Raw genomic sequence first — 19919 nt, forward strand, 5'->3', positions numbered from 1 at the left:
GAGCGATACCGGCGGGGGTTTGAGGGGTGTCGGGGCTTTGCGGGTGCTGTCGCGACACCGGGAATGTCGTGATAACCGCGGCGGGGCGCTCGGGTCTCGTTCTGTCGCGACAGAGCGGCGCGGGAACTCCCGGTGGCGTCGCACTAGGCCGCGTTTCCATGGCGACCCCGGGGCGTGGTCAGGGGGCGTGGCCAGCGGCTCACGGCGGGTTCTCATTGGTCGGTGGGCGGGGCCAGCGGGGTTTCCCCGCCCCTTTTCCCGCCCGCCAGGGGGCGCCACGCGCGGAGCGGGGCGAGCGCGGGGAATGGAGCTGCGCGGGGGGCCCGGTAAAAGTGGGGATTGTGAGGGGAAAATGGGGATTGTGAGGGGAAAATGGGGATTGGGAGGGGAAAATGGGGATTGGGAGGGGGGAAATGGGGATTGGGAGGGGAGAAATGGGGATTGGGAGGGGAAAATGGGGATTGGGAGGGGAAAATGGGGATTGGGAGGGGGGAAATGGGTATTGGGAGGGAGGAAATGGGGATTGGGAGGGGAGAAATGGGGATTGGGAGGGGAGAAATGGGGATTGTGAGGAGGGAAATGGGGATTGGGAGGGAAAATGGGGATTGGGAGGGGGGAAATGGGGATTGGGAGGGGAAAATGGGGATTGGGAGGGGGGAAATGGGGATTGGGAGGGGAAAAATGGGGATTGGGAGGGGAAAATGGGGATTGGGAGGGGAGAAATGGGGATTGGGAGGGGAAAATGGGGATTGGGAGGGGAAAATGGGGATTGGGAGGGGGGAAATTGGGGATTGGGAGGGGAAAATGGGGATTGGGAGGGGAAAATGGGGATTGGGAGGGGGGAAATTGGGGATTGGGAGGGGAAAATGGGGATTGGGAGGGGAAAATGGGGATTGGGAGGGGGGAAATGGGGATTGGGAGGGGAAATTGGGGATTGGGAGGGGAAAATGGGGTTGGGAGGGGGGAAATGGGGATTGGGAGGGGGGAAATGGGGTTGGGAGGGGGGAAATGGGGATTGTGAGGGGAAAATGGGGATTGGGAGGGGAAAATGGGGATTGGGAGGGGAAAATGGGGATTGGGAGGGGGGAAATGGGGTTGGGAGGGGAAAATGGGGATTGGGAGGGGGGAAATGGGGATCCTGAGGGGAAAATGGGGATTGGGAGGGGAAAATGGGGATTGTGAGGGATGTCCTGAGGGGAAAATGGGGTCCGTGTGCTGTCAGCAGCAGTGTGAGGGGAAATTTGGGGTCCCTGAGGGGAAATTTGGGATCCCTGAGGGGAAATTTGGGATCCCTGAGGGGAAATTGGGATCCCTGAGGGGAAATTTGGGATCCCTGAGGGGAAATTTGGGTCCATGAGGGGAAATTTGGGTCCATGAGGGGAATTTGGGTCCATGAGGGGAAATTTGGGTCCGTGAGGGGAAATTTGGGTCCCTGAGGGGAAATTTGTGTCCCTGAGGGGAAATTTGGGTCCATGAGGGGAAATTGGGGTCCCGAGGCATTTTGGGGGTCCCTGAGGGCACCTTTCAGAGTTGGGGGACGGTGGATTTTGGGGTCCCTGGGGGTGGGAGGACAAGGACCCCCCGTGACCCCCCAAATCCCTTCCCAGATCCCGGCAGGAGAAGGAAAAAGCGCAAAAAGGACAAAAAACCCAAAGCACCCCCAAGGTGAGGAGGGGGCTCAGCGGGGTCACGACCCTTTGGGATTTTTGGGGTGGTGGGGGGGGACACACGAGCAGAGCCCCTTTTAGGGGTGGGGGGGGGGACATTCCGAGCCGCCCCTCCCCCTCCAGGGCTATTTTTAGCCCCGCGGGGCCGGGGGTCATTGAGGTCATTTCTATTTTGGGGGGCTGATGGCCCAGAATGCCCCGCACCTGCCCCCACCCCCAGCTCGGGGGGGCCTCGGGGACCTCCCAGCGCTCCCCCGGGACCATTCCCGGCTCCTCGGCCGCTGTGGGACCACCCTGGGACCCCCCCAGCATGGGGGAGACCCCCGAAGGGACCAGGTATGGGGGGCAGAGAGGAGACCCCCAAGGGGCCTGGATTTTGGGGAGGGGGGAGAGAGGAGATCCTTGAAAATTCCAAATTTTTGGGGAGGGGGCAGAGAGGAGACCCCCGAAGGGACCAGGTATGGGGGGCAGAGAGGAGACCCCCAAGGGGTCTGATTTTGGGGAGGGGGGAGAGAGGAGATCCTTGAAAATTCCAAATTTTTGGGGAGGGGGCAGAGAGGAGACCCCCAAGGGGCCTGATTTTGGGGGGACAGAGAAGAGACCCCCAAAGGGATCAGGTATGTGGGACAGAGAGGAGACCCCCAAAGGGACCAGATTTTGGGGAGGGCGGAGAGAGGAGATCCTTGAAAATTCCAAATTTTTGTGGTTGGGGCAGAGAGGAGACCCCCAAAGGGACTGGATTTTGGGGAGGGGGGAGAGAGGAGAACCTTGAAAATTCCAAATTTTTGGGGAGGGGGCAGAGAGGAGACCCCCAAGGGGCCTGATTTTGGGGGGACAGAGAAGAGACCCCCAAAGGGATCAGGTATGTGGGGCAGAGAGGAGACCCCTGAGTGGACCAGATTTTGGGGAGGGGGGAGAGAGGAGATCCTTGAAAATTCCAAATTTTTGGGGTTGGGGCAGAGAGGAGACCCCCAAAGGGACTGGATTTTGGGGAGGGGGGAGAGAGGAGACCCCCAAAGGGACCAGATTTTGGGGAGGGGGATGGCAGAGAGGAGACCCCAGAAAAATTCCAGATTTTGGGGAGGACGGGGCAGAGAGGAGACCCCCAAAGGGACGAGATTTTGGGGAGGGTGTGGTAGTGAGGAGACCCCTGAAAATTCCAGATTTTGGGAAGGGGGTGGCAGAGAGGAGACCCCAGAAAAATTCCAGATTTTGGGGACGGGGTGGCAGAAAGGAAACCCCTGAAAATTCCAGATTTTGGGGAGGGGGTGGCAGAGAGGAGACCCCTGAAAATTCCAGATTTTGGGGACGGGGTGGCAGAAAGGAAACCCCTGAAAATTCCAGATTTTGGGAAGGGGGTGGCAGAGAGGAGACCCCCGAAGGTTCCAGATTTTGGGGAGGGGTTCGAGGCGGGCTCTGCTGGGAGCTGGGGGTTGGTGCCCACCCACGGGGGGGGTCCCAGCTTTGCTGTGTCCCCCCCCAGGACCCCCAGCCCCCCCGGCCCGGTGTCCCCAGACCCCCCCCCGGCGCCGCCATCGCTCTCGGAGCCGCTGCTGGGCTCCGACGAGGGGGAGCAGGAGGACCCCCGCGATTACTGCAAAGGTGGGGACACCCCGCTCCTTTTGGGGGTGTTCTGGGGGGGGTCCCCAAACCCCAGGGTGACATTTCGCCCCCCCCGCGCCCCCTCCCCAGGCGGGTATTACCCGGTTCGGATCGGGGACCTTTTCCACGGGCGCTACCACGTCGTTCGCAAGCTGGGCTGGGGACATTTCTCCACCGTGTGGCTCTGCTGGGACCTCCGGTGAGTGCGGGGACACCGCGGGGGGCTCCCGGGGGGTTCATGGGGGGCTCCCCTGAAATTTTTTTGGGGGGGGGGGGGTCCCCTGCTTTTTTTCTTGGCCTCCCCGGGCAGGAGGAAACGTTTCGTGGCGCTGAAGGTGGTGAAAAGCGCCCCCCAATACACGGAGACGGCCCTGGATGAGATCAAGCTGCTGAAATGTGTGAGTGCCCCCGGCCCCCCCAAAATCGGGGACCCCCAAATCCACCCCCGTGACCCCCCCCGTGCCCCCCCCAGGTGCGGGATTCAGACCCCAGCGACCCCAACCGGGAGAACATCGTGCAGCTCATCGACGACTTCAAAATTTCGGGGGTCAACGGTGTCCGTATCCTTTTTGGGGGGATCTGAGGGGGGGTACCCCGAGTTTCTCACCCCTGGAGGGGGGTCCCAGGGGTCTGGGGGCTCCTTGACTGCCCCCCCAGATGTTTGCATGGTGCTGGAGGTGCTGGGGCACCAACTGCTGCGCTGGATCATCAAATCCAACTACCAGGGGCTGCCCCTGCCCTGCGTCAAGAGCATCGTCCGGCAGGTCAGGGGGGTCCCCAAATCCCTCCTGGGACCCCAAATGTGCTGCACAGGGACCCCCAAATCCCTCCTGGGACCCCAAATGTGCTGCACAGAGACCCCCAAATCCCCCTGGATCCCTGGGACCCCAAATGTGCTGCACAGGGACCCCCAAATCCCCCCAGATCCCTCCTGGGACCCCAAATGTGCTGCACAGAGATCCCCAAATCCCTCCTGGGACCCCAAATGTGCTGCACAGGGACCCCCAAATCCCTCCTGAGACCCCAAATGTGCTGCCCAGAGACACCCAAATCCCCCCAGATCCCTCCTGGGACCCCAAATGTGCTGCACAGAGATCCCCAAATCCCTCCTGGGACCCCAAATGTGCTGCACAGGGACCCCCAGATCCCCCTGGATCCCTCCTGGGACCCCAAATGTGCTGCACAGGGACCCCCAAATCCCCCTGGATCCCTCCTGGGACCCCAAATGTGCTGCACAGAGACCCCCAAATCCCTCCTGGGACCCCAAATGTGCTGCCCAGAGACCCCCAAATCCCTCCTGGGACCCCAAATGTGCTGCACAGAGACCCCCAAATCCCTCCTGGGACCCCAAATGTGCTGCACAGAGACCCCCAAATCCCCCCAAATCCCTCCTGGGACCCCAAATGTGCAGCACAGGGACCCCCAAATCCCTCCTGGGACCCCAAATGTGCTGCACAGAGACCCCCAAATCCCCCCAAATCCCTCCTGGGACCCCAAATGTGCTGCACAGAGATCACCAAATCCCTCCTGGGACCCCAAATGTGCTGCCCAGGGACCCCCAAATCCCTCCTGGGACCCCAAATGTGCTGCACAGAGACCCCCAAATCCCTCCTGAGACCCCAAATGTGCTGCACAGGGACCCCCAAATCCCTCCTGGGACCCCAAATGTGCTGCACAGAGACCCCCAAATCCCCCTGGATCCCTCCTGGGACCCCAAATGGGCTGCACAGAGACACCCAAATCCCTCCTGGGACCCCAAATGTGCTGCACAGAGACCCCCAAATCCCTCCTGGGACCCCAAATGTGCTGCACAGGGACCCCCAAATCCCCTCAGATCCCTCCTGGGACCCCAAATGTGCTGCACAGAGACCCCCAAATCCCCCCAAATCCCTCCTGGGACCCCAAATGTGCTACGCAGAGACCCCCAAATCCCTCCTGGGACCCCAAATGTGCTGCACAGGGACCCCCAAATCCCTCCTGGGACCCCAAATGTGCTGCACAGAGACCCCCAAATCCCTCCCTGGATCCCTAGGACCCCAAATGTGCTGCACAGAGACCCCCAAATCCCCCCAAATCCCTCCTGGGACCCCAAATGTGCTGCACAGAGACCCCCAAATCCCCCCAAATCCCTCCTGGGACCCCAAATATGCTGCACAGAGACCCCCAAATCCCCCCGGATCCCTCCTGGGACCCCAAATGTGCTGCCCAGAGACCCCCAAATCCCCCTGGATCCCTGGGACCCCAAATGTGCTGCCCAGAGACCCCCAAATCCTCTTGTTCTGCCCCCTCAGCCACCCCCAGCTCCCCAAAATCCCCTCAGAGCCCTTGCCCAGAACTGGGTTATCCCTCCCCGATTGGGACGCCCCCCAAATTTTGGGGTGCCCCCAGATCCTCATATCCCCCCCTCATGCCCACCTCCCCAAAATCCCCTCAGAGCCCTCGGGGAGTTCCCTTAGAGCCCCCTCCCCAAATTGGGTTATCCCTCCCCGATTGAGATACCCCCCAAAATCTGGGGTGCCCCCCGGCTGTTGGGGTTTCCCCGGCTCTTGGGGATCCCCCCCGGATTTTGGGGATCCCCCCCGGATGTTGGGGTGCCGCAGGTGCTGGAGGGGCTGGATTACCTGCACACCAAGTGCAAGATCATCCACACGGACATCAAGCCCGAGAACGTGCTGCTCTGCGCGCCCCAGCCCTACCTGCGGCACCTGGCGGCGCAGGCGGCGCGCTGGGCTCGGGGCGGCGGCGCGCCCCGCGGGGCAGGTACCCCAAATTACACCGGGGGTACCCCAAATCACACCGGGGGGACCCCAAATTCACACCTGGGGGACCCCAAATCACACCGGGGGGACCCCAAATCACACCTGGGGGGACCCCAAATCACACCTGGGGGGGGACCCCAAATTCACACCTGGGGGACCCCAAATCACACCTGGGGGGGGACCCCAAATTCACACCTGGGGGACCCCAAATCACACCTGGGGGGGGACCCCAAATTCACACCTGGGGTGTGAATTCACACCTGGGGTACCTGGGGCAGGTACCCCAAATCACACCTGGGGGACCCCAAATCACACCTGGGGGACCCCAAATTCACACCCGGGGGTGGAGGGTACCCCAACTCACACCGGGGGGACCCCAATTCACACCGGGGGGACCCCAATTCACACCGGGGAGACCCCAACTCACACCTGGGGGACCCCAAAATCACACCTGGGGGGACCCCAAATTCACACCTGGGGGACCCCAAAATCACACCTGGGGGGGTACCCCAAATCACACCGGGGGGACCCCAAATTCACACCTGGGGGACCCCAAAATCACACCTGGGGGGGTACCCCAACTCACACCGGGGGGACCCCAAAATCACACCTGGGGGACCCCAAATTCACACCTGGGGTGGGGACCCCAATTCACACCTGGGGGGTTACCCCAATTCACACCTGGGGGACCCCACAATCACACCTGGGGGGGGTACCCCAACTCACACCTGGGGGGACCCCAAAATCACACCTGGGGCAGGTACCCCAAATTCACACCTGGGGTGGGGACCCCAATTCACACCTGGGGTGTGAATTCACACCTGGGGTACCTGGGGCAGGTACCCCAATTCACACCTGGGGGGACCCCAAATTCACACCTGGGGGACCCCAAAATCACACCTGGGGGGATGGGGACCCCAAATTCACACCCGGGGGAGGGTACCCCAAATTCACACCTGGGGGGAGGGTACCCTAAATTCACACCTGGGGGGTACTCCAAATTCACACCTGGGAGGGTACCCCAAAATCACACCTGGGGCAGGTACCTCAAATTCACACGTGTGGGTGGAGGGTACCCCAAATCGTGGGGCGAGGGTACCCCAAATTCACACCTGGGGGGGGGTACCCCAAATTCATGGGGGGAGGGTACCCCAAATTCACACCTGGGGGGGGGTGCCCCAAATTCATGGGGGGAGGGTACCCCAAATTCACACCCGGGGGAGGGTACCCCAAATTCACAACTGGGGGGAGGGTACCCCAAATTCACACCTGGGGGGGGTACCCCAAAATACATGGGGAGGGTCCCCCAAAATCCATTCCCCGTGGGGCAGGTACTCCAAATTCATGGGGGGAGGGTACCCCAAGTTCACACCTGGGGCTGGGTACCCCAAAATGCACCCCCCGCATGGCAGGTACCCCAAGTTCACACCTGGGGGGGAGGGTACCCCAAGTTCACACCTGGGGTGGGGAGGGTAGCCCAAAATGCACATCTGAGGGGGGCAGGATCCCTAAAATCCATCCCGGGGAGTAGGGGACCCCAAAATCCATCCCGGGGAGTAGGGTACCCCAAAATCCATCCCCTGGGGGTGGGTACCCCAAAATCCATCCCCTGGGGGTCAGGTAACCCCCAGAAATTCCTCCTGGAGCACAGGTAACCCCCAAAATCCATGCTGTGTGCGGGTACCTGTTGATCCCCCAAAAGAACAGGTGTACCCAACCCCCCACTGCTCTGGGGGTGCCCCAGGAATTTGGGGACCCCCAAATTCCCCCACACCTGGGCTGACCCCCCCCCACTCCTGTCTGTCCACAGTGAGCTCGGCACCGCAGGAGGAACCTGTGAGTGTCACTGCACACCAGTGTGTGTGTGTGCACACCTGTGTGTGCTCACCTGTGTGTGTGATTGTACACCTGTGTGTGTGTGTGCACACCTGTGTGTGTCTGCACACCTGTGTGTGTGTGTGCACACCTGCGTGTGTGATTGTACACCTCTGTGTGTGTGTGTGCGCACACCTGTGTGTGTGTGTGCACACCTGTGTGTGCTCACCTGTGTGTGTGTGATTGTACACCTGTGTGTGTGTGTCTGCACACCTGTGTGTGTGTCTGCACACCTGTGTGTGTGATTGCACACCTGTGTGTGTGATTGTACACCTGTGTGTGTGATTGTACACCTGTGTGTGTGTCTGCACACCTGTGTGTGTGTCTGCACACCTGTGTGCACACCTGTGTGTGTGTGTCTGCACAGCTGTGTGTGTGTCTGCACAGCTGTGTGTGTGATTGTACACCTGTGTGTGTGATTGTACACCTGTGTGTGTGATTGCACACCTGTGTGTGCTCACCTGTGTGTGCTCACCTGTGTGTCATTGCACACCTGTGTGCGCATGCTCACCTGTGTGTGCTCACCTGTGTATGTCATTGCATATCTGTGTGCTCACCTGTGTGTGACTGCACACCTGTGTGTGCTCACCTCTGTGTGCACTCACCTGTGTGTGTGTCACTGCACACTTGTGTGTGCACTCACCTGTGTGTGATCACCTGTGTGTGTGGTCACCTGTGTGATTGCACACCTGTGTGATCTCACACCTGTGTGATTGCACACCTGTGTGATCTCACACCTGTGTGATTGCACACCTGTGTGTGCTCACCTGTGTGTGTGTGCTCACCTGTGTGCACTCACCTGTGTGTGATCACCTGTGTGTGTGGTCACCTGTGTGATTGCACACCTGTGTGATCTCACACCTGTGTGATCTCACACCTGTGTGATTGCACACCTGTGTGTGCTCACCTGTGTGCGCATGCTCACCTGTGTGTGCTCACCTGTGTGTGCTCACCTGTGTGTCATTGCACACCTGTGTGCGCATGCTCACCTGTGTGTGCTCACCTGTGTGCCCCGCATGCTTTTGCACACCTGTCTCCCCTTTACCCCCCAAAATCAAAGCCCCGCCCCCGTCCATTCCCCCCAAACCGAGGGAATTCCCTCAAAACCGGGGAAATCTCCCCAAAATCCATCCCCCCCACCCGGGAATGGCTGTCCCGGGACTCCCCAATCCCGGGGAAATCTCCCCAAAACCGGGGAAATCTCCCCATAACCGGGGAAATCTCCCCAAAATCCGTCCCCTCCACCCGGGAGCGGCTGTCCCGGGACTCCCCAATCCCGGGACTCCCCAAAACCGGGGAAATCTCCCCAAAATCCGTCCCCTCTCCCCCAGGAGCGGCTGTCCCGGGACTCCCCAATCCCGGGACTCCCCAAAACCGGGGAAATCTCCCCAAAATCCGTCCCCTCTCCCCCAGGAGCGGCTGTCCCGGGACTCCCCAATCCCGGGACTCCCCAAAACCGGGGAAATCTCCCCAAAATCCGTCCCCTCTCCCCCAGGAGCGGCTGTCCCGGGACTCCCCAATCCCGGGACTCCTCAAAACCGGGGAAATCTCCCCAAAATCCATCCCCCCCACCCGGGAATGGCTGTCCCGGGACTCCCCAATCCCGGGACTCCCCAAAACCGGGGAAATCTCCCCAAAATCCGTCCCCTCTCCCCCAGGAGCGGCTGTCCCGGGCCCAGCGGCGGCGGCGCCGGCGGCGGCAGCGGCGGCAGCGGCAGCTCCTGGCGGAGCGGCTGCGGGAGCTGGAGCGGGACACGGCGGGGAGCGACACCGGTCAGTGCCGGGACACCGGGGGGACAGGCGGGGACACCGGGGACAGGCGGGGACACCGGGAGGACAACGGGGGGACACCGGGGACAGGCGGGGACACCGGGGGGACAACGGGGATAGGCAGCGACACCAGGGGGAGCGACACCGGTCAGTGCCGGGACACCGGGGGGACAGGAGGGGACACCGGGGACAGGCGGGGACACCGGGGGGACACACAGGGACACCGGGGGGGACACCGGGGACAGGCAGGGACACCGGGGGGACAACGGGGGGACACCGGGGGGACAACGGGGGGACAACGGGGGGACTCCGGGGACAGGCGGGGACACCGGGGGGACACCGGGGGGACAACGGGGGGACTCCGGGGACAGGCGGGGACACCGGGGACAGGCGGGGACACCGGGGGGACAACGGGGACAGGCGGGGACACCGGGGGGACAACGGGGGGACACCGGGGACAGGCGGGGACACCGGTCAGTGCCGGGACACCGGGGACAGGCAGGGACACCGGAGGGACAACGGGGATAGGTAGAGACACCAGGGGGAGCGACACCGGTCAGTGCGGGAGGACCGGGGGGACTCAGGAGGGACACCGGGGGGACACCGGAGGGACACCGGGGGGACTCCGGGGACAAGCGGGGACAGGCAGGGACACCAGGGGGAGTGACACCGGTCAGTGCGGGAGGACCGGGGGGACACCGGGGACAGGCAGGGACACCGGGGGGACACCGGGGACAAGAAGGGACAGCGGGGGGACACACAGGGACACCGGGGGGACAGGAGGGGACAGCGGGGACAGGCATCGACAACGGGGGGACACCGGGGGGGACAGGAGGGGACAGCGGGGACAGGCAGCGACACCGGGGGGACACACAGGGACACCGGGGGGACACTGGGGACACCGCGGGGGACACCGGGGACAGGCAGTGGCACCGGTCACTGCAGGGGACATCGGGGGGGACACCGGGGACAGGCGGGGACACCGGTCAGGGGTCTCGCGGGACATTTGGGGGTCCCAGGACATGGGGAAGGGAAGAAGGGGGACCCCAGGGCAGGGTCTTGTGACATCCGGGGGGAGGGGGGGAGTATGGGAGAGGTGGGGCTGGGGTCCCCAGGGTGGGGTTTGGGGTCCCCAGGGTGGGGTGGAGGAGACAATCTGGGGTCCCCAGGGTGGGGTTTGGGGTCCCCAAGGTGGGGTGGGGGGAGCCCCAAAGATATTTTGGGGTCCCCAGGGTGGGTTTGGGGTCCCCAGGGTGTGTTTGGGGTCCCCAGGGTGAGTTTGGGGTCCTCAGGGTGGGGTGGGGGGAGCCCCAAAGATATTTTGGGGTCCCCAGGGTGGGTTTGGGGTCCCCAGGGTAAGTTTGGGGTCCCCAGGGTGAGTTTGGGGTCCCCAGGGTAAGTTTGGGGTCCCCAGGGTGTGTTTGGGGTCCCCAGGGTGTGTTTGGGGTCCCCAGGGTAAGTTTGGGGTCCTCAGGGTGAGCAGGACCCCCGAGAACAATTTGAGGGTCTCTGCGGACAGTTTTGGGGTCTCTTGTCCTGTTTCGGGGAGCCCCATGAGGCTTTGAGGCTCCAGCCATATTTTGGGGGGAGGTTTTGGGGACCACCTGGGAGTTTTTGGGGATGTGGGGAGGGGGTCTCAGGCTCTGTTTCCTCTTGCAGAAACCCCCCCGGACCCCCCGGAGGAGTGTGGGGGGAGCCCCCCGAGCGGCGCCTCGTCCTCGGGGGTGCACACGCTGCCGGCGGGGGGCGGCTCCAGCGATGGATTTTCGGGGGGCTCCTGCGCCTCCCGGGGACCCCCCCGGCGCCCCCCCAGCCCCAGCTCGGCCTCGGACTCGCTCTTCACCCCCACCTCGGGCTCCCTCATTTCGGGGGGCTCCGAGGGGCTCCCCAACCCCCTGGGTCAGTTGGGAGGGGCAGTTTGGGGTGGGTTTGGGGGAGTCTGGGGGGGAAATTTGGGGTGGATTTGGGGATGGGGGGTCCAGGGGGGAAAATTGGGGTTGGGGGAGTCTAGGGGGGAATTTGGGGTGGATTTGGGGTTGGGGGGGTCTGGGGGGGGAAATTTGGGGTGGATTTGGGGTTGGGGGGGTCTGGGGAGGGAAATTTGGGGTGGATTTGGAGTTTGGGGGGGTCTGGGGGGAATTTGGGGTGGATTTGGGGTTGGGGGGGGTCTAGGGGGGAATTTGGGGTGGATTTGGAGTTTGGGGGGGTCTGGGGGGAATTTGGGGTGGATTTGGGGTTTGGGGGGGTCTGGGGGGGAAATTTGGGGTGGATTTGGGGATGGGGGGTCCAGGGGGGAAAATTGGGGTTGGGGGAGTCTAGGGGGGAATTTGGGGTGGATTTGGAGTTTGGGGGGGTCTGGGGGGAATTTGGGGTGGGATTGGGGTTGGAGGGGGTCTGGGGGGAATTTGGGGTGGATTTGGAGTTTGGGGGGGTCTGGGGGGAATTTGGGGTGGATTTGGAGTTTGTGGGGTCCACGGGGGAAATTTGGGATTAGGGGGGAGGTCTAGGGGAGACTTCGGGGGGAATTTGGGGAGTATTTGGGTTGGGGGGGGGGGTCTAGAGGGGGAATTTGGGGTGGGATTGGGGTTGGAGGGGGTCTAGGGGACAATTTGGGGTGGATTTGGGGTTAGGGGGGGTCTAGAGGGGAATTTGGGGTGGATTTGGGGTTTGGGGGTGTCTAGGGGACAATTTGGGGTGGATTTGGGTTTTGGGGGGGTCTAGGGGACAATTTGGGGTGGATTTGGGTTTTGGGGGGGGGTCTGGACTGTCCGTTTGAGGTTGGGGTGGAAATAGGGGCTCCACTGGGGGTTTGGGGGCACTGGGGGGTACTGGGGGTTACTGGGGGGCACAGGGGGGTACCGGGGGTTACTGGGGGACACAGGGGGGTACTGGGGGGCACTGGGGGGCACAGGGGGGTACTGGGGGGCACTGGGGGGCACAGGGGGGCACTGGGGGGCACAGGGGGGCACTGGGGGGCACTGGGGGACACTGGGGGGCACAGGGGGGCACAGGGGGGCACTGGGGGGCACTGGGGGGTACAGGGGGGCACTGGGGGGCACAGGGGGGCACTGGGGGGCACTGGGGGTTACCGGGGGGCACAGGGGGGTACCGGGGGGCACTGGGGTGCCCAGGTGCGCCCCCAACGCCCCCAGTGCCCCCTCCAGGTGAGGGGGGGCTGCCGGGGGGGCAGGAGAACCCCCTGGACCCCCGCGCTGCCCCACGGCTGCGGATCAAAATCGCTGACCTGGGAAATGGCTGCTGGGTGGTGAGAGGGACTGGGGGAACTGGGGGGACTGGGAGGGACTGGGATGGAACTGGGAGGGACTGGGAGGGAACTGGGAGGGACTGGGAGGGAACTGGGAGGGACTGGGAGGGACTGGGAAAGAACTGGGAGGGACTGGGATGGACTGGGAGGGAACTGGGAGGGACTGGGGGGACTGGGAGGGACTGGGGGGGACTGGGAGGGAACTGGGAGGGACTGGGAGGGAACTGGGAGGGACTGGGAGGGACTGGGAAAGAACTGGGAGGGACTGGGGGGGACTGGGAGGGACTGGGGGGGACTGGGAGGACTGGAGGGACTGGGAGGGACTGGGGGGACTGGGAGGGACTGGGAGGGACTGGGGGGGACTGGGAGGACTGGGAGGGACTGGGAGGGAACTGGGAGGGACTGGGGGGGACTGGGGGGGACTGGGAGGGACTGGGGGGACTGGGAGGGACTGGGAGGGACTGGGGAAACTGGGAGGGACTGGGGGAACTGTGGGGGACTGGAGGGACTGGGGGAACTGGGAGGGACTGGGGGGACTGGGAGGGACTGGGAGGACTGGGGGTCACTGGGGATGAGGTTTTGGGGCTCTGGGGGTGTTCCTGTGGGTCTGGGGGGTTTATGTGGGGTCGGGGGGCTCCGGGGGTGTTCCTGTGGGTCTGGGGGCTCCGGGGGTGTTTGTGGGTCTGGGGGTGACCCCCGCTGCCCCCCAGCACAAACACTTCACCGAGGACATCCAGACCCGGCAGTACCGGGCCCTGGAGGTGCTGCTGGGGGCGGGGTACGGCCCCCCCGCCGACATCTGGAGCACGGCCTGCATGGTGAGGGGGGGGCTTCTGATGGACCCCGGGGTGGGGAGGGGGCTTCTGATGGACCCCGGGGTGGGGAGGGGGCTCTGATGGACCCCGGGGTGGGGAGGGGGTGCTGGGGAACCCGGGGTGGGGAGGGGGTGCTGGGGACCCCGGGGTGGGGAGGGGGCTCTGATGGACCCCGGGGTGGGGAGGGGGCTGCCCATAGAACATGGGGTGGGGAGGGGGCTTCTGATGGACCCCGGGGTGGGGAGGGGGCTGTGATGGACCCCGGGGTGGGGAGGGGGCTTCTGGTGGACCCCGGGGTGGGGAAGGGGGTTCTGATGGACCCTGGGGTGGGGAGGGGACTCTGATGGACCCCGGGGTGGGGAGGGGGCTGCCCATGGAACATGGGGTGAGGAGGGGGCTGTGATGGACCCCAGGGTGCGGGGGGGTCTCCATGGCCCCAGGGTGCGGGGGGGTCTCCATGGCCCGGGGGGGGGTCTCCATGGCCCCAGGGTGGGGGGGTCTCCATGGCCCGGGGGGGGTCTCCTGGCCCAAGGGTGGGGGGATCTCCATGACCCCAGGGTAGGAGGGTCCCCATGGCCCGGGGGGGGTCTCCTGGCCCCAGGGTGGGAGGGTCCCCATGGCCCGGGGGGGGTCTCCTGGCCCCAGGGGGGGGTCTCCATGGCCCCAAGGTGGGGGGTCTCCTGGCCCCAGGGTAGGGGGGTCTCCCATGACCCCAGGGTGGGGGGTCTCCATGGCCCCAGGGGGGGTCTCCATGGCCCCAGGGTGGGGGGGTCCCCATGACCCCAGGGTGGGGGGAACTCCTGGCCCCAGGGTGGGAGGGTCCCCATGGCCCGGGGGGGGTCCCCATGACCCCAGGGTGGGGGGGTCTCCTGGCCCAAGGGTGGGGGGGTCTCCTGGCCCCAGGGTGGGGGGGTCTCCATGACCCCAGGGGGGGGGTCTCCCATGGCCCGGGGGGGGTCTCCTGCCCCCCCGGACCCCCGTCCCTGTCCCGCAGGCGTTCGAGCTGGCCACGGGCGATTACCTGTTCGAGCCGCACTCCGGGGAGGAGTACAGCCGCGACGAGGGTGGGCGGGGCCTCGGGAGGGTGTGGTCTCAGGATGGGCGGGGCCTCTGGGATGGGTGTGGTTTGGGGTGGGTGTGGTTTGGGGGTGGGTCTGCCCTAAGAGATGGGTGTGGTCTCTGGGATGGGTGTGGCTTGGGATGGGTGTGGTGTGTGATGGGTGTGGTCTATGATGGGTGTGGTCTCTGATGGGTGTGTCTTTGGGATGGGTGTCGTCTCTGATGGGTGTGGTCTCTGATGGGTGTGGTCTCTGGGATGGGTGTGGCTTTGGGATGGCTGTGGTCTATGATGGGTGTGGCCTTATGAATGGGTGTGGTCTCTGGGATGGTTGTGGTCTCTGAAAGTGCGTGGTTTGGAATGGGTGTGGTTTATGGGATGGGTGTGTCTTGGGATGGGTGTGGTTTGGGATGGGTGTGGTCTCTGGGATGGGTGTGGTTTGGATGGGTGTGGCTTTGGGATGGGTGTGGCCTTATGAATGGGTGTGGTCTCTGGGATGGGTGTGGTCTCTGGGATGGGTGTGGTTTGGAATGGGTGTGGTTTATGGGATGGGTGTGTCTTCGGGATGGGTGTGTCTTTGGGATGGGTGTGTCTTTGGGATGGGTGTGGTTTTGGGATGGGTGCGGCCTCTGATGGGTGTGGTCTCTGATGGGTGTGGTCTCTGGGATGGGTGTGGCTTGGGATGGGTGTGGCTTGGGATGGGTGTGGTTTATGGGATGGGTGTGGTCTATGATGGGTGTGGTCTCTGGGATGGGTGTGGTTTGGATGGGTGTGGCTTGGATGGGTGTGGTCTCTGATGGGTGCGGTCTTTGATGGGTGTGGCTTGGGATGGGTGTGGTCTCTGGGATGGGTGTGTTGTCTGGGATGGGCGTGTCTTGGGATGGGCGTGTCTTTGGGATGGGTGTGGTTTTGGGATGGGTGTGTCTTTGGGATGGGTGTGGTTTATGGGATGGGTGTGTCTTTGGGATGGGCGTGGTTTTGGGATGGGCGTGTCTTTGGGATGGGCGTGTTCTCTGGGATGGGCGTGGCCGTGGGAATGGGCGTGGCCAAGGCGGTGGGCGTGGCCAGAGTGGGCGTGTCTGACCGGCCCCGCCCCCTCAGACCACATTGCGCACGTGATCGAGCTGCTGGGCGAGATCCCGCGGCACGTGGCCCTCGGGGGGCGCTACTCCCGCGAGTTCTTCAACAGGAGAGGTGAGGGCGGGGCCCGTGGGCGTGGCCAGGGACAGGTGGGCCCCGTGGGTGTGGCCAGAAATGGGCGGGGCAAATGGGCGTGGTCATGGATGGGTGTGGCCCGTGGGCGTGGCCAGGGACGGGTGGGGCCCATGGGTGTGGCCAGAAATGGGTGGGGCCAATGGGCGTGGTCATGGATGGGTGTGGCCCGTGGGCGTGGCCAGGGGTGGGTGTGGCCGATGGCGTGGACATGGATGGGCGTGGCCCATGGGTGTGGCCATGGATGGGCGGGTCCAGAGGGCGTGTCCAGGGATGGGTGTGGCCGATGGGCGTGTCCAGGGATTGATGGGTCAGTGGGCGTGTCCATGGATGGGTGTGGCCCGTGGGCGTGTCCATGGATGGGTGTGGCCCGTGGGCGTGGCCATGGATGGGTGGGCCCGTGGGTGTGACCATGGATGGGTGTGGCCCGTGGGCGTGGCCAGGGCTGGGTGTGGCCCGTGGGCGTGGCCATGGATGGGTGTGGCCCGTGGGCGTGGCCATGGATGGGTGGGGCCCGTGGGCGTGGCCAAGGGTGGGTGGGGCCCGTGGGCGTGGCCAGGGCTGGGTGTGGCCGATGGGCGTGGCCAGGGCTGGGTGTGGCCGATGGGCGTGGCCAGGGCTGGGTGTGGCCAATGGGCGTGGTCAGTGATGGGTGTGGCCGATGGGCGTGACCATGGATGGGTGTGGCCGCCTTAAGTGGTGGGTGTGGTCCAGGGTGGGGTTATGCAAATGAGGGCGTGGGGGCGGTGTCACACCCGTGGGGGTGTGGTCATGGGGAAGGGGCGGGGCTTGACCCCAGCAGGGTGGGGATTTGGGGAGGGGGCGCGGTTTGTCCCATCGTAGCCCCGCCCACAAGGGGAGGGGCGTGGCCTGAGTATTCCTTTATAAGGGGCGGGGCCGCATCAGGATTGGGAATTGTGCTTGTCCCACCCTTAATTGGGGCGGGGCCACATCAGGATTGGGAATTGTCCTTGTCCCACCCTTAATTGGGGCGGGGCCACATCGGGATTGGGAATTGTCCTTGTCCCACCCTTAATTGGGGCGGGGCCATGTTGGAATTGGGTGTGTCCTGGCCACACCCTAATAAGGGGCGGGGCCATTTTGGAACTGGGCGTGTCCTGGCCACACCCCCACAAGGGGCGGGGCCATGTTGGGACTGGGCGTGTCCTGGCCACACCCCCACAAGGGGCGGGGCCATGTTTGGATTAGGGCGTGTCCTGGCCACACCCTCACAAGGGGTGGAGCCATTTTGAGATTGGGCGTGTCCTGGCCACACCCTAATATGGGGCGGGGCCATTTTGGGATTGGGCGTGTCCTGGCCACACCCTAATATGGGGCGGGGCCATTTTGGGATTGGGCGTGTCCTGGCCACACCCTAATATGGGGCGGGGCCATTTTGGGATTGGGCGTGTCCTGGCCACACCCTAATATGAGGCGGGGCCATTTTGGGATTGGGCGTGTCCTGGCCACACCCTCACAAGGGGCGGGGCCATGTTGGGATTAGGGCGTGTCCCGACCACACCCAAGGGGCAGGGCCATGTTGGGACTGGGCGTGTCCTGACCACACCCCCACAAGGGGCGGGGCCATTTTGGGACTGGGCGTGTCCTGACCACACCCCCACAAGGGGCGGGGCCATGTTGGGATTAGGGCGTGTCCCCGGCCCTGACCCGCCCTCCCGCAGGTGAGCTGCGGCACATCCGGCACCTGCGGCCCTGGGGGCTGCGGGCGGTGCTGCAGGAGAAGTACGAGTGGCCGCGGGGGCCGGCGGCCGCCTTCGCCCGCTTCCTGCGGCCCATGCTGGCCTTCGAGCCCGCGCGCCGCGCCACGGCCCGCCAGTGCCTGCAGCACCCCTGGCTCCGCCCCTAGCCCCGCCCCCCGCCCAATAAACCACGGTACCGCCCGGCCTGGGTGTTTATTGGGGGTCCTGGGGGGTCTAATGGGGTGTTTGTTGGGGGGTTTCAGGGGTCCAGGGGTGTTTATTGGGGGTCCAGGGGTGTTTATTGGGATTCTGTGGGGGGTCTGGGGGGTCCTGGGGTGTTTATTGGGGCTCCCGGTGGTCCTGGGGTGTTTATTGGGATTCTGTGGGGCGTCTGGGGGGTCTGCTGGGGTGTTTATTGGGGGGTTTGGGGGGTCCTGGGGTGTTTATTGGGGCTCCCGGTGGTCCTGGGGTGTTTATTGGGATTCTGTGGGGCGTCTGGGGGGTCTGCTGGGGTGTTTATTGGGGGGTTTGGGGGGTCCTGGGGTGTTTATTGGGGCTCCCGGTGGTCCTGGGGTGTTTATTGGGGGGCCTGGGGTGCTTATTTGGGAGATCTGGGGGGGTCTGGGGTGTTTATTGGGGGTCCTGGGGGGTCTATTGGGGGTCCTGGAGGGTCTTCGGGTGTTTATTGGGGGTCTGGGGTGTTTATTGGGGCTCCCGGTGGTCCTGGGGTGTTTATTGGGGGGCCTGGGGTGTTTATTTGGGGGGTCTGGGGGGTCCAGGGGTGTTTGTTGGGGGCCTGGGGTGTTTATTGGGGTTCCGTGGGTGGTCCTGGGATGTTTATTGGGGGGTTTGAGGGGTCCAGGGGTGTTTATTTCGGGGTCTGGGGTGTTTGTTGGGGGTCTGGGGTGCTTATTGGGAGGTTTGGGGGGTCCTGGGGTGTTTAGTGGGGGATTTGAGGTGTTTATTTGGGTTCTGTGGGGGGGTCCTGGTGTGTTTATTGGGGGTCTGGGGGAAGGAGTTTGGGGGGTCCTGGTGGTCCTGTGGAGGGTTTGGGGGGCTCCCGGTGTGTTTATTGGGGTTGTGTGGGGGGTCCTGGGGTGTTTGTTGGGGCTCCCGGTGGTCCTGCGGTGTTTATTGGGGTGTTTATTGGGGTCCTGGGGTGTTTATTTGGGATTCTGTGGCGGCTTTGGGTGCTCCTGGTGGTCCTGCGGTGTTTATTGAGCTTCTCTGGGGGGTTTGGGGGTTCTTGGTGGTCCTGTGGAGGATCTGGGGGGGTTCCTGGTGGTCCTGGGGTGTTTATTTTGGTCTTGTGGGGGGTTAGAGGGGTCCTGGTGGTCCTGTGGGGGGTTTGGGGGGTGCCTGGTGGTCCTGTGGGGGGTTTGGGGGGTGCCTGGTGGTCCTGTGGGGGGTGTGGGGGGCTCCTCGTGGTCCTGGGGGTGCTCCCGGTGGTCCTGGTGTGTTTATTGGGGTCCTGTGGGGGGTTTGGGGTGCTCCTGGTGGGACCCTGGAGTGTCCTGTGGTCCTGGGGGGCTCCAGGGTGGTCCTGAGGGGTGCTGGGGGGTCCCAGAGCTGGTTTGGGGTCCCTTGGGGTGCATCATGGTCCTGGAGGTGTTGTGTGGTCCTGGGGGTGTTTTAGGGGGTCCGGGGAGTGTTTCGGGGGGTCCCGGGGGTGTCAGCTGTGTGGTCCTGGAGGTGTTTCGGTGTTCCCGGGGATGTTCCTGGGGGTGTTTTGGGGGGTCCCGGGGGTGTTCCGGGGGTGTGCTGGGGGCTGTTTCGAAGGTCCCGGGGCTGTTTTGGGGGTCCTGGGGGCAGTTTGGGGGTGCCCCGGGGGCAGTTTTGGGGGTCCGGGGCAGTTTGGGGGTCCGGGGGCAGTTTCGGGGTCCGGGGGCAGTTTCGGGGTCCCGGGGCAGTTTTGGGGTCCCTGGGGGCAGTTTGGGGGTCCCGGGGCAGTTTGGGGGTGCCCCGGGGGCAGTTTGGGGGTGCCCTGGGGGCAGTTTGGGGGGTCCAGGGGCAGTTTCGGGGTCCGGGGGCAGTTTGGGGGTGCCCAGGGGGCAGTTTTGGGGTCAGGGGGCAGTTTGGGGGTGCCCTGGGGGCAGTTTTGGGGTCCAGGGGCAGTTTGGGGGGTTCAGGGGCAGTTTGGGGTCCGGGGGCAGTTTTGGGGTCCGGGGGCAGTTTCGGGGTCCCTGGGGGCAGTTTG

The 19919-nt window shown here is 64.2% G+C and overlaps 1 protein-coding gene across 1 annotated transcript; it reads left to right on the plus strand.

Moving 5' to 3' along the window:
- Positions 1-1860: 1860 nt before the first annotated feature.
- Positions 1861-17923, plus strand: SRPK3 (SRSF protein kinase 3). Its single transcript, XM_077789649.1, has 16 exons — positions 1861-2003; positions 3151-3269; positions 3360-3468; positions 3580-3667; positions 3742-3829; positions 3927-4118; positions 5561-5715; positions 5870-6029; positions 7839-7864; positions 9562-9676; positions 11333-11572; positions 12838-12938; positions 13649-13756; positions 14748-14817; positions 15912-16004; positions 17705-17923. The coding sequence occupies exons 1-16, from the start codon at positions 1861-1863 to the stop codon at positions 17887-17889; spliced, it is 1992 nt and encodes a 663-aa protein (XP_077645775.1). The 3' UTR covers positions 17890-17923.
- Positions 17924-19919: the final 1996 nt, after the last annotated feature.

This window comes from Lonchura striata, chromosome 36, assembly GCF_046129695.1.
Source record: "Lonchura striata isolate bLonStr1 chromosome 36, bLonStr1.mat, whole genome shotgun sequence".
In the NCBI taxonomy this organism is placed as follows: domain Eukaryota; kingdom Metazoa; phylum Chordata; class Aves; order Passeriformes; family Estrildidae; genus Lonchura; species Lonchura striata.